A 13,941-nucleotide genomic window follows, 5' to 3' on the forward strand; every position below is an offset into this window, starting at 1 on the left:
TGAGCCAAGCAGAGGCTGACTCTTGCAAATTCTGCTCTTATTATATTTGCTGAAATATGTCTTGGTCCATTTGAAAGACAAATGATTTATTTCCAAATGTTCCTAATCCCACTAAACACTGTGTGCTATGTGAACATCAGATACATGATTAACTCTAGTGTTTCATTGATTAGAGGAAACTAATTAAATTGTAGCATGAAGAGCTCTTGCTGGACTCCACCCTTTTATGGTTCCACTGGAACTGGAAATGGAAACTTCCTGTGCTGCTTCGGACATCTGCTCTTAACACCGGATTATTCCCGAAACTGACGGCCTTTACTTCCCTCACACTTTACTTTTTGTGCGCATTTCAGCGAGATACCCGGCATAAATATAGGAGGAAAAGAGAGATGGTGATGAAAATGTCATGTGTCCAATCATGCAGTTTTTCAGTAAACATGAAACCTACTTTATTCCTGGCTGCAGGCAGGCCTTTGAGGGGGTGTGAGGAGGAATTCATGGGAACATGCCACAAATGAAAGTAATAACAACCAACAATGAGGAATCAGTATTTGTTTATGCCTGAAGCTTTTTTTGGGGGGGGGGGGGTGGGGGGGGTGGGTGACCATTAATTTTCTATTTTAGGAAAGAGAGGATAGTTTTTGGAATAGAACATTAATCCAGGGACATTTTCAAGGAAATGCTTGAAAGTAAAGTCATCTTTATGACCCTGGATAGAGCAGCTTTTGTATCCGTAACATGATCAGATCATAAGACTTGTGCTCTTCTTGAGGCTGAAGTAATCAATACTTCAAGGTGATTAAATCATGCCCACTCTTCTCTCGTTTTAATCAAAGACGTCCATTTGGCATTTATTTATAAAGCACCTTTCATTACTCGTAAACTCAAACTGCTTTACATTGATATGCAAAATATAAAAAAATATAAGCATAAACATGAGAACAAAGCATAGAAAAATTAGAATACAGTATAGCATCAACAACAAGACAATCAAGCAAGATAGCTCTAATAACAGTCCTACTTTATGAGTTGTACGTGTTTTATACTGTATCATAAACCAATTTGCACTGATTTGAAATGTGTGTTCATTTTAGTCTGTTTGTACTTTACTCATTCCAGTAACACTGAGGTCATTCCTGGTGTGTAAAACAATGGATTTGCGCATCAGTTATGTCAGAGGGGCTGTGCTGCTCAAGCAGGAGAGGAAGCGCACTGAGCTTTGTACCACTGAAGGGAAAGTAAGCGTGGAAGGAGTGTACCAGTTCTCATACTTGTTGCATAACAGCTCAAGCTTTGCATTAACAAAAGAAAAATCCAACAAACTCTCACTGTATAATTTTACAGCAACGATCAGACTTCTAGCTTATTATGTACATGTTACAATTGGCAGCTTGCACTAACATTGAATGAATAAATGAGTCAAAAGATGTCATTCAAACCAACGAATGAATACTGTGCTCTAAAAAGTGAAAAAAGTTGGATGAGTAGTGATGCTATCTCTTCTCTGTGTGCGTGTACAACTTGCCAAACAGAAATCAAAACTTCTCAATTGAATAGACAGAAACAGGACACATAAAATAAAAATATATATAGAAATTAATACATTTCAAGTTCAACCCTTTAATGTATGTTCTGCTAACATTATTATGGTCGAGATGTTAGAATTTTTTTTTTTTTTTACAAAAACACTGAAAGCTGGATTACCAAGTGGGCAAAATATACCCAGGAGGACCCCAGATTTCTAAATTGATTAACTTGAAAATGTGCACCAATTAAGTATAATATCAACTAAGAAAGGTCCTAGGATGGAAGGAAGGATTTATAGTTTAAACTTCTTTATAATTTTTATTTAGCATATTGTGCTCTAAATTAACTGGATAAAGTTTTTTTCAAATTGTACTCAGTGGAGTAAAAAGTACAATATTTCCCTGTGAATTGTTGTGGAGTGGAACTATCAAGTAGCATTACAATGCATAGTAAAAAAACATTTGCACTATTTAGAATTTATTAAATATTACTTATCTTTTTTAATTTTATATATTACTTATCTTTTTTTTTAGCTTCATTTGTATATATTTCTTATTTTTTGTATTGTACTTGTCGTGCGTGTCCTTATTGCACCGTGGGTCGGAGAAAAGCATATTTTCAATTGCTCTGTATTATCTGGCACATACAGCAGAATTAACAATAAAGTTGACTTGACCTGACTTGACTAGATTTCACCACTGGTAGTGAAAAGACACAGGTCAGATCAGATTTCATAACATAGTAAGGGTAGAGGAGGACAGGCCGATCACATCACTTCCCTTTCTGTTACTTTCTTCCATTGTCTGCCTGTAGTGCTGCACAATGGGTCCTCAGCACAACTCCCTTCCTGAACTCTGGACCACATGCTGGGTCCTGCCTTCATATTCGTCCCTGCAGTACATCACTGCTGGTGTGGCTGGGATCTTTCCTGGAAAAGCCTCAGCTAGTGAGGCATGAGCTCACATGGGCAGGGACAGACAGGAAGTATACAAGCAGTTTTTTTCTTTGGCCTTCAAAGGTGTCCTCATGCCTGCATCACTAATATAGAAAGTGGAGCAATGGTATGAAATCAGAATCAGACAAGCATAGTTTTTTTTTTAAGAGATGCTTTTAGGAAGGCTCTTTGAAGCAGTCCACAGAATGTTTGGATCATAAATGAAGCAAATCATGAAATTACAACTACTTCAGTGTAACACAATGTAAAGAACTAAGAAACTTTAAGAGGTCAAACTGTTAAATCTGATCTGCAATCAAACCAAAGGGATCCCTGACATGTTTCCTGTTCTTCTCAGTTTACCTTAACATTATTGATTAAGGAGTTTAACCCCTGGCTGAACTCAAGGAGCCTGTCCTTTGACCTTAAAGAGTAACTAAATGTTTTGTAGAGAGGCTGTAAACTGCAGATGGATCTACTTCTTGACTTGGTTTTGCCTCTCTGAAGTTTGAAGATGGATGTGGTCTGGGCAAGGTTGCCAGAAGTAGCGGGGTTGGAAGAAGGGAAGGGGCCAGTGGCTCACCCACTTTACGCCCCTGGTCTAATTTGGCGTTGCGGCTGGTGTAATCTCATGCAACATGGTCTCTAGTGAGTACTTTAAGTAGGCTACTTTTTGCTGCTAATACTTTTACATTTTGACTTCAAGCTATAGTGCGTAGTTTCTGCCGCCCCCATGAGGAGTTCTAAGTAATGACAGCAACACTGTCGGCGCATCCACATGACCAAGTCTTTAGTGATCGCGCACCACCCCCACCTCTCCTCCACGAGTTTAAACCGTCAAATGAAGTAGGACATGGAGGACTGAAAAAACAAAACATGATGGACTCTTCAGAGGAGGTTATTATCTTGTAATGTCTATGTCCTCTACGTCTCCAAAGCTGAACGCTGCTCTTGTCCTTTCTCAACGGGAAATGCATCTGCAAGTGGTTGCTGGACTACACCATTTTGTAAATATAGCCATACTGAAATACACAGAGAGTTGTGTGGAGCTGATAGGCTTAATTAGCTTTGTATAAACTCATTTGGCAATGGCTTGATTGTAATGGACATTCATTAATAAAAAAAAAAAATAGTTGCAGCTTTAATAAAAGTTTGATATTGCTTGGCTACTTTTACTTTTCTATTTATTCTACAATTATGTCAGCATTTATAGGCAGGTTACAGTATTTTTAAATTGAATATATGGAATTTAACTTTAGTGTGTGTGTGTGTGTGTGTGTGAGTGTGTGTGTGTGTGTGTGTGTGTGTGTGTGTGTGTAGTGTGGGGGTGTTATTAGCAGGGGCGGGGCTTGATGACGTCGCCGTGGTCGCAGTGTGAATGCAGACGGAGCAGCTGAGGATGGAGCAGAGAGGGAGAAGCGCCGCCGCTGTTTTACATCTCTGAAATAATATCCCTTCAACAATTAAGGACTTCCCTTTAATTTACACCCGTACTGCGGCTTATTTATCTCTCTCTCTCTCTTTCTATATTAATTTCGCCGCTGACATATCTTCTCAGCAGTCCACTCCTCTTCATCTGTGTGTCAACACACCCGGCTTCGACTGTCTGTCAGCGGGGAAAGCATAGAAGGATCCCGTCGAAAAACACTCGAAATACATTTTTCCGCGAGGTTTCAGCCGGATACACCTTCCCGCCGGACTGTCCTGCCACAGCTACAGTCAATATGGATGAAGACAATCACGGTAAGGCTGTTTTTGTTCTGTCCCTAGATTGGTTTCCTCTCTTCAGCTCGTGTGCAGGGATGGATGGACGGCATGGATGTGTGTGTGTGTGTGTGTGTGTGTGTGTGTGTGTGTGAGAGAGAGAGAGTCAGGAGACACGGATGTGCGGAGATGGAGGTAGAACCAGGATTTCTTTTTTCCAAGTCGGTTGTCATGATTTCAAACATTAAACGAGCATTTCTCATAAAGACAGTGAGAAGGAGTCTCCTGCACAGAAACCTGCGTAGAAACGTTGAAGCCATGGTAACCCCCTCCAAAAACACAGCGATTGTATCATGCCTGCACCTTTCCCATCTGTTTGATGTCTTGCTGTAAGGCTTTGTAGTTGATCTCACTATCTCGTTGTGCCGTCTGAAGCCTCTAAACTGGTGGAAATTGATGAGATATCTGACTGGCAGCCTTCCATATGGAGGATCGGATAGACCTAGCAGGATCTACGTCCTACAAACACATAAACAAAATCTATATAAAAAAAATTATGTTCCTATATTTAAATTAGGCTATATAGTGATACCACAAGAGATTAACCCCCTATAAAGTATGATTAGGTGGATAAAAAAAGTTGCAAATTGTGCAAAATTAATAGCATTTGCGATGATATGGAAGATTACAGATGTAGCAAAAATCCCTTTAAATGCACTTACCAGTGAACATTGAGAGAGGAAGTGCCTTTAAGGACAATAACACAATAAGGGAATCCAATTATTGAGTTGCATATAGAAGCTAAGGTATAGGTTAAGTATAATTAAGTCACATTTGGCTTTATTTACCCAATAGTGAATATGAAAACAGTCCTGGGAGGTTAATCAACTCAACCAGGAGAAAGTGGTTGGAGTGAGTATATGTGGTGCATCAGAGCTGACTGTGTGATGTTGTGATGAAGCTGAGTGAATTGAACCCGTGCAGCCGCATGTCTAACCAGGATTACTGTCCGCATGGTGGCTGCAGCTCGGAGTCCCCTATCAGTTATTTGTTTGATATGTGTGCTGAAACACACATGCAGTATGCTTCTGAGCAGATAATACAAACCGCCTTGTGGGCTGAAGGCCTTCAAGGCAGTGTAGTGTAAATAAATGGCTATGGTCAGATAACAGGTTGTCAGTTAAACTGTGAGAGATTAGCATGACCAGGGAGAGACACGCATCTGGACTTCCACTTTTCGTTCCCACATAATTCATGTCTGAACAGTCTGAATGTACCTAAACCAAGATGCTTTGCCCTGAATGTGAGTGCAAGTGACGATGACCCAATTTGACCTATTTCACTGATCTTAATTTATACTTGTGCGTACAGGGGTTATGTGTAGTAACAGAGCCTGCTCCTAGGCATTGCTATTCCTGTTTTTTATATAATCATACTCTTCATGTCCTTATATTATTAAATACATTTTCATTATACTGCTGTCTGTGTATATTGACAGAGGATGAGTCCCAGGGATTTTGGTGACCCCCTAATGTTTCCTTTAGTGCCAACTTTTGGCATTAATTGTACACAAGAAATATCTATTGGGCAAATTACCATGAAACTAATTGAGCATATTACATACCAGGGGGGAAGATCCCTTCATATTTTTGACACTTCATTAGCTTTACTCTGCCTAGAAGAAGTCAACTTTGCACAAATAATATCTCCTTTATTTTGTATGTGTTTCAGGGGAGAGGTTTTAGTATGTCACCATTGTCTAAATGTTGTTTCAGAGGCTTGTTGATGTTGAAGTAATATTATTCTCAAATCACAGTGTTAGATTTCACCTGTATCCTCTTTGTGGTTTAAATCATGTCATGGACCATAAATGTCCCCTAACAAAATGAGTTGAACACATGTTCCACCCGCCATACATGAGGCCAGTCAAAGAGATCCCAGTCACTGAAATCATGTGACAGGATGTCAGAGGGCGCAGGGGCACGCTGTCTGTGATCAAACTGGAAACATACAACACAAGTCCCGAGAGATTATGTACAGCACCGTGCAATGTGTGGGAGAGCTATTGAAATAACTTACCATAAATGTTAAAGTAAAGAAGAGCTCTCGTTCGCTCACTGATACCCTCGCTGCCTCTCGCTCTCTTGCCCGCATCACTTAACATTGTTCATGTGCACACATTGATATGCTGGTATCAAAGCACGAGCACTTAACACTAAGTTTGTCTCCACCAGTCACTTTCAGCAGCTGAAGTCAAAGTTACACCTTCATCAAGAGCTGTCGCCACTTAATTCAGTGAGTAATACAACGGCATATATAAACTTACTATGATAACTTAAAGCTTTAGTTCGTAACTTTTGGACATTAATGAACGTCCATTACATTCAAGCCGTTTCCCAATGAGTTGATACAAAGCTAATTAAGACTATCAGCTCCACACAACTCTCTCTGGATTTCTCAGTATGGCTGTGTTCAGAAGATTGTGGCGTCTGGTGACTTTCCCGCGCTGAAACTCGAGTAAAGATAATTACCTCTTCTGAAGAGTCCATCATGTTTTTTTAATCCTCCGTGTCCTCCTTGGCTACAAGCAACTGTGTGAAGGGGGCGTGGGGGCGGTGCGCGGTCACGTAAGGCTTGTATCATGTGGATGCGTCAACAGTTTTGTTGTCATTACTTAGAAATCCTCATGGGGGCAACAGAAACTACTCACTACAGCTTTAAAGGTCCCATGTTGTAAAAAGTGTGCTGGCCATGCCTTTTTCATTATAAAGCAGGTCAAGGTGCTATATAAATACTTTGAAAGTATCAAAACGATCAATCTACAGAGAAATGCACACAGTCCGTATTCAGAAACTATACCTTTACACGACCTGTCAGGACTTAGGTACAGTTGTGATGTCACAACTATGCTCTATATAGGTAGAATGTTCCGCTACAGTGCTGTTACAGTCATTCCCCGGCTGCAAGGCAGGGCCTCCAGTATTTGGAGTTCAGTAGCTTGTGAAAAATAAGTTGTATCACATTTAGTAGTTGGATCGGACATCCCTACAAAAATCATAAAACTGTGAATACAACTTTTCATGTCAAAGCCATTTCTCAGTGGTTGTGAATCCATCCAATGACAATCTGTGCTTTGTAGCTCAGAGGTGCTTTTTTTTTTATTTATTTTTTTTTGCATGCCAACAACTGTGCACATTACCCTTATGTTTGTGCATTAGGGATTACGTTCTCATGTATGGAGAGCTAGCTTTGAATTTAGTTGATTTTATGTCCAATCAGCGCTAGCGTGCGCTACCCCGTTAGATATCCGGATAAAGAGAGAGAGAGAGAGAGAGGAACTTTCTGCCAGAAAACCTATGTGGTTCATGATACCATAGAGAATCAGTTTACTGATTACCCAGTCGCCCAGCCTGGACCCCAAACTGAGGAAGGGATGGCAGAGTTTCTGACCTTCACCAAAGGCCTTTTGTAGACCAATTGAAAACCTTTAAGGGACATCATTGGTAGAATAATGGTGATTTGGAGCAAGGGGAGACCAACCTGCACATATGGTCCATACTTGTCCGTTAAACTTATCTATACACTGAATGAATGAATGAATGAATGAATATAAACGGTGCCCCTGCATTATTTGCAAGACTCAGCTGTAGCATGGCATTCATTAGTACATGTTTACTGCGCTCGCTAATCAGAGTTGGCTCTTCTGTACATACCACAGTGCAGAGAGGGCCTGGCTTCAAAATGGCCTTAAAATCCTAAGTGTTTTGATTACTATAGCTGGATGGAGAAGTGGAAAGAACACAGGAGCAGAAATTGGCCAGAAAGTGGCCCACTGAACGTCTGGATAGAGGCCTTGAATTTTAACACTTGGCTTTCTTGTGTTTTCTTTTCTTTATTGCAGCTTTGTGATGCCGCAGTCAAGGGATAAATATGGGCTGAGTTAACGGCTGTTTTGGGAGTTTGGGGAATTTAAAACGCTGCTAAAATGAATAGAATTTACCTTTTCAAAATGCTCATGTCTTGTGTGTTTGTGGGTAGAGACGCCACAAAACATGCTGAAATGTTTGCTAATGGGGTTTCCTTGACCAAATTTCCTGTGCGAGTGTCGTGATAACCCCGCTTTGTCAATCAGCACTATTCGGTCTATCTGACCGTGGGAAAAGTCGAATAGGAAAAGGCCTTTCCTTCAATTCTTCTATGGACTGAATGTGTCAGTTGAAATAACAAATCATATCTGACTGCAGCACTTACTGTTTTGTCTGTAGGGGCCTTTTTTAGTGGTGCACACATGGCAGTGTCTGTGTGCAGTCTCGGCTTTCTGATTTAGAAATATTTCCCTTAGAAAAAAACCTGCCTTTCTTCTCTGTAGTTTTTGTGATCATCTTCTCAAACTTAACAGACATCTGAGTTTATATAATTATTTCATATCACATTCACCCCAGAAGGCATGAAACCCAAGCTACGGTGGCTTTTTGCAAAACCTGAATCAACATACTGTATGTGAAATTGTTGGCACCTAGTGCTGTAGTTCTGAGGGGGATTAACTGGTAATAAGGGAAGTTGGTGTGATTAGGTATGGTCTTTGTTGTGGCTGTAGGGTAGAGTGTGTGGGAGGACATCAGACCGTCACTCGGGGCGAGCTGCGGCTGCTCTCTAGCTTTACTTTACCCAAGGCTGGCTGGCTTATTGTAAGCGGTTGGTGCTGAATGGCTTGACAGGAGCAGAACATCTGTTCCTCTCTGCATCTGGATGTTTCATCTACCTAACGTCTCCCTGGAGATGCTCTGCAGTGTTAAAATGTGGAATCTCCTTATAGGTAAAATGCAATAGAGCTGAAACGATTGAAATTGATCAACATAAAAATAATCTGCAACTATTTCACTAGTCACTAGTTCCAGCCTCTCAAATGTGAATATTTTATGGTTTGTTTTCTATCATAGTCAACTAAATGTCTTCGGGTTTTGGACTGTTGATCTGACAAAATATGTCACCCTGTGTTCTGGGAACTTGTGATGGGCATTTTTCACTACTTTTGGCATTAGATTAATCAAGAAAAAAAATAAAAGTAGATACATTAAAGCCATAATTAGTTGCAGCCTAAAATTAATCTTTTCAATATTGAAAGATAAAAGCATCACAAAAACTTGAATTAAACTCTTTCCTTCCATATTAACAAATTAAGCTACAAATAGGGATGTAGTAGCATGTTTTGGTGATTTTGTATTTACATTAACGAGTATTTTCCCTCCAATATTAACCAATACAGTAAGGTAATAGATATGAAAATGTTAGTTGGCTAGTTAAACCAAAAATCTGTTTACGTCAGTAGTTAAAGAAATAGCTTTCTTGTCGACACTTAGACAAGAAGATAACTTTCATGCTTATGTGCTAAACGTGAAGCTAAGTGACTGCTAGCTTAGCTTAGCATAAAGGCTGGAAATGGGAGAAACAGCTAGCCTGGCTCCGTCCAAAATGCTAGCTAATGCTTGTTTATTAACACTTTATGTCATGTTTGTTCAATCATACAAAAACTGAGGTGTAAAAACGACATGTTGGGTGATTTATAGGTGGTTAGGTATGTGACGGACTATTACTGGCGAGGATTTTGTTACCCTTTTGACAGAGAAGTTTCCCCATTTCCAGTCTTTGTGCTAAACTAAGTCTACCGGAGCTGCTGGTATCTTTATTACCGTATAGACATGAGAGTGGTATTGATCTTCTCATCCAACTTTTGGCAAGAAAGCAAATAAGAGAATTTCCCAAACTGTCAAATAATTGACAAGGATAAATACCACCAATGATAAATAAGCTATACAACATTTTATACAAGCCTTTTGCTTTTATGTGAAGTCTTTCATGCTTCACATCTGTTTTATTCACCTGGCTGCAGAAAGAATTCCCCCTTTGGGTATAAAAATATGGATTGAAATCACCACTTCCAAATTTCCTGCAACACCCCAGTAACCTGAAATAAATGTCTGCCATGTTTTACGCAAAAACGTGTCTTTTTTGTGTGTTGACAGAGATGCCAAAACAATGTGCTAAAATTTACTCTTTACAATCTCGTTGGTTGACCCGACAGGCTGGCTGTGTTGTTTAAAGGCTTAAGGGGAGATTTGGAAAGAACAGAAATTAATTTTGACTGCCAAGATTAGGGGTTTTGTGGTGCAACATTAGAAGATTAAAATGTAAACTAGTATACCACATGCAACAAGACAAATGCACAAACACAGACTGTGCTGGCGCGGGATGGGCAGGGATTGAGCCCGAGCTTGTAACAAACTGTACCACTTAAGTGTTGAGAGAGAAGACTACATATGGACCTGATTAGGGGAGAGAGTGGGGAGTCTTCCCGACATGTTCCCATCACCATGGTAGTGTGTGTGTGTGAGTGTGTGTGTGGGGGATGCAAGACATTGTAAGGCAACATTTATGCTGTTGTGAATAGAGGTACGCTTTGCCTGAAGTTATTGCTCGGAGCTGTCAAGATGGGCTCTTCAAGCGCGAGACAGAGAGCAGATGGGAGACAAAAGGAAAGGCAAATTAAATGAGCAGGAGTCGTGGAGGAACACAGACAGACATTAAGGGCAGCAGAGATGTGTAATCCACACCTAATGTCAGTGGAAGGAGGTTTAAGAGAAAACAGGGTCCAGCTGACCATAAAGACAGGTTGAGGGAGGGGTGTTCAGAGACAGAGGCTGGAGGGTAGATGGGTGTTTCTTGGCTTCTGCGGCTCAATAGTAAAGGAGAACCACACTAACGCCCAGCTCATTCTTACCTTAATAACATGTCCTGGCACTCTTTCATTTCCTTTCCTGCACTTTCTTTTCATGATTAAGTATATTTTCCCTCCTGTTCCACTTCAAATAGACGCGGTGAGGACAGAGCTGTCTTTGATCCAGCAGGTTGATATTTAACATGATCCTTCTATAAGGAACTGTAGTGAACTTAGAGCCAACACCAAGAGAGAGCAATTATCTAAACTTTGTGGGTGGTTTCTGTTGTTACTGTCAAAGGTAGCTCTGGTGTCATTGTGAATGGGATAAGGGTTGTCCGCCAAAGTCAGTGTTTTTGCAGGCAGGCGCACAACCATCACAGGAACATCCTGAACCTCCAGAGCTGCATGTCCTGGCCAACAGAGCTGCTGCACACTGGAAGGTTTTAAAGTCCGTGACAATCCTTGGGGTCCCTGTCCCTGCTGCTGCCTGCACATCGTCGGCATCATCAGAGATATCAAAACGTATTTCCTCTCGTTCATTGTGTACAGAATGAAAAGCACCCATTCAGATTTTGAAAAATTGCCTCCCAAGCTAGATATCTTTCACAATAATGGTGGTGAGCGTGTTCATGTCAGATAAAGCGTTACATTCATTCTGCTTCCTGTCAATCTACTGACACCCACAGGAAGCAACAGCAGTGTGTGTCAGGAAATGATACCTCAAATATATGTTGCCTGTTCAAAATGTATTGTCACATCCATGTCTTCCATCCTTTGTTGGACCAGGATTATTTCCAAGTTAGGGTTGTAAAGCATGAATGTTACAATAATAAAAGCAAGGGAATGCTAAAACAGTTTGGCAGTTATCTAAGGTTTTACCAATGGGGTAAGCTTCACTTCAGAACTCGAAACCTCCTATGGCGCCATTTTGATGCTACCAAACGATCACCCGACGCTAGCATCCCATTGACTGTCATTCATTTTGACGTCACTTTAATAATAATAATAATAATAAATTGAATTTATATAGCGCTTTTCATGGACTCAAAGTCGCTTTACAGTGCAGTGCTTTGACAGCGAATAACTTTACATCTGAAGCGTTTATAGACTTTATTTGTCCATTGTTTATGTCTAACACGACAACGTATAAAAGGCTCCATTACCTTGTATCTCACGTTATAGCTTCGTAGACGTTTTTATAAAAATAGGCTAATGATTGTGTCATAACCACGCAACTTACTGTCGCATAGTAGAGGAATTACCGTATAGTACAGGAGAAGTTCGCAGACCGTTTTGACTTACATTAGCTGTTTAAGTTTAATTACTAAAGTTAACTAGCATTTTAGTTAGCAATAATTAGCCTGTGCCCATGTTATCTCCTTACATATACCTACGCTCTCCGTCTCTGCAAGATTGGGAATGATTGAGATTTCTCTTGGCACAGCTACCAGAAGACTTCCAACTTTCAGACAGGCTGCTCACGTCACATTTACGTCGTGTCCCTCAGTTGGAGGCTGCGCAGTAACGCTCAGCGCTCACCGGAAAAGTGCTTCTAATATCCTTCACTGGTCTCCGTCCAGAGCAACGGGATCTGTTGGTCCATTCTATATACTGTCTATGGGTTTTACTGCGGCACAACGGTGCTTTGAGCTAAATGCTAAAACCAGCAGGCTAGCATGCTTATAAAGGACAATGCTAACTGATGATGAAGTATGTTTACCATGTTGACCATCTTAGTTTAGCGTGTTAGCATGCTAATTAACTAATGCTTATTAACACGAAACACATATAGTACAAAGTAATAAAGAGGCTTTACCTCTGTAACACCAGTATTCAGCCACATTTTGTTGAATTTTAGATATCCTAGTACCGTGCGAGAATAAAAGTGAAATATATTAACATAGACTCTATAGACTAAACTTTTACAGCTTCCCTTTAAAGTCGGCCTAAAACCTGGCTGATCATGTGAGATCTGTTGCAGGGAGTGAACTGGGAGCCACTTGGACTGCACTCCGCCTGTGAAAGCCCCTCATCCTGCCAGGACGCCAGGAGAAACAGCATCCATCTAATACGCTCTCAGGCCGATCAAATCATCAGATTATGGTTACTTTGGCCGCCAGCATATGGCAGCGGAACCCCCTCAGATTCTGCTGGCAGTGTTCATCGAATCAAATATTGACATAGTGCTGATGCTGAGCAGATGTGTGATATAAGGAGGACATCGTGTGCAGACCACCTCCCATGCTACAACACACATGCACAAATGCACTCACAGCAGGAGATCCCTCCCCAAAACTGCAGATTAACCAGAGCAATCAGGGCGAGGGCTATTCAGATCCCCAAGCCCCAGATTCTCCTCGTGACCCCAGATGTAGTTAAGAACCAGAAGCCATATTAGCTCCCCAAATCTCTCTTCTCACGCAACGGCCAGGACTGTTAGTAACTGAATTATTGCTGAACAGGCTACAGCACAGTGCGCTGTAGTGATGCTTGATTTCACCGACAGAGATACCACACACAGTGGTTATAGTCTCTGATTTTTCTTTTCTTCACAGAAATACATAAAAAAATCAAAATCAAATGAGCATAAATCACAGCACTTAAATTAAGCATTTAAATTTAAACAACCTTTTATTAAACAAACTACAGCTCCCATGTAAATTTGCATGTTTGGCAGCATGGTTTCTTCCACATCCATGATATTCACCAATGCTCTATTAATGTAATTCTCCAACGTTTTAGCTGTAATCACTGCTATCTAAAATCTCTACAAAGTTCTGCTCTGTCTGGTCATTAAAGGCAACTAAAACAAACGTATTAAAAAAACAACGTAACAATGTTTATTAAAAATGTACTATCTTTATCTAGACATATGGAGTACGTGAACCAGGCGACATGCCGTTGAGGTTTCATCAAAGTCTTTAGTAATTTTTTTTTTTTAGTAAAAGTTTTCTTGTTTTGGTAACGCTGAAGTTTCAGTCTCACCTTATTTGTATTGCTACATGGTAGCTTGTTGCACATGCTAGTTGACTCCTGTGTACATGACCTTTCACCGTCT

At 40.5% G+C, this 13,941-nt stretch overlaps 1 protein-coding gene across 1 annotated transcript in view; it reads left to right on the forward strand.

The window, feature by feature from the left end:
• The first annotated feature begins 3,812 nt into the window (after nucleotides 1–3,812).
• Nucleotides 3,813–13,941, forward strand: part of LOC114547637 (cytohesin-3) — a 32,132-nt gene continuing 22,003 nt past the window's right edge. Inside the window, exon 1 of the mRNA XM_028566912.1 lies at nucleotides 3,813–4,204. Within this exon, the coding sequence (XP_028422713.1) occupies nucleotides 4,186–4,204 (19 nt within the window). The 5' untranslated portion in view covers nucleotides 3,813–4,185. The remainder of the gene's footprint in view (nucleotides 4,205–13,941) is intronic.

The sequence above is a fragment of the Perca flavescens genome, chromosome 21 (genome assembly GCF_004354835.1).
Source record: "Perca flavescens isolate YP-PL-M2 chromosome 21, PFLA_1.0, whole genome shotgun sequence".
NCBI classification, from domain to species: Eukaryota; Metazoa; Chordata; class Actinopteri; order Perciformes; family Percidae; genus Perca; species Perca flavescens.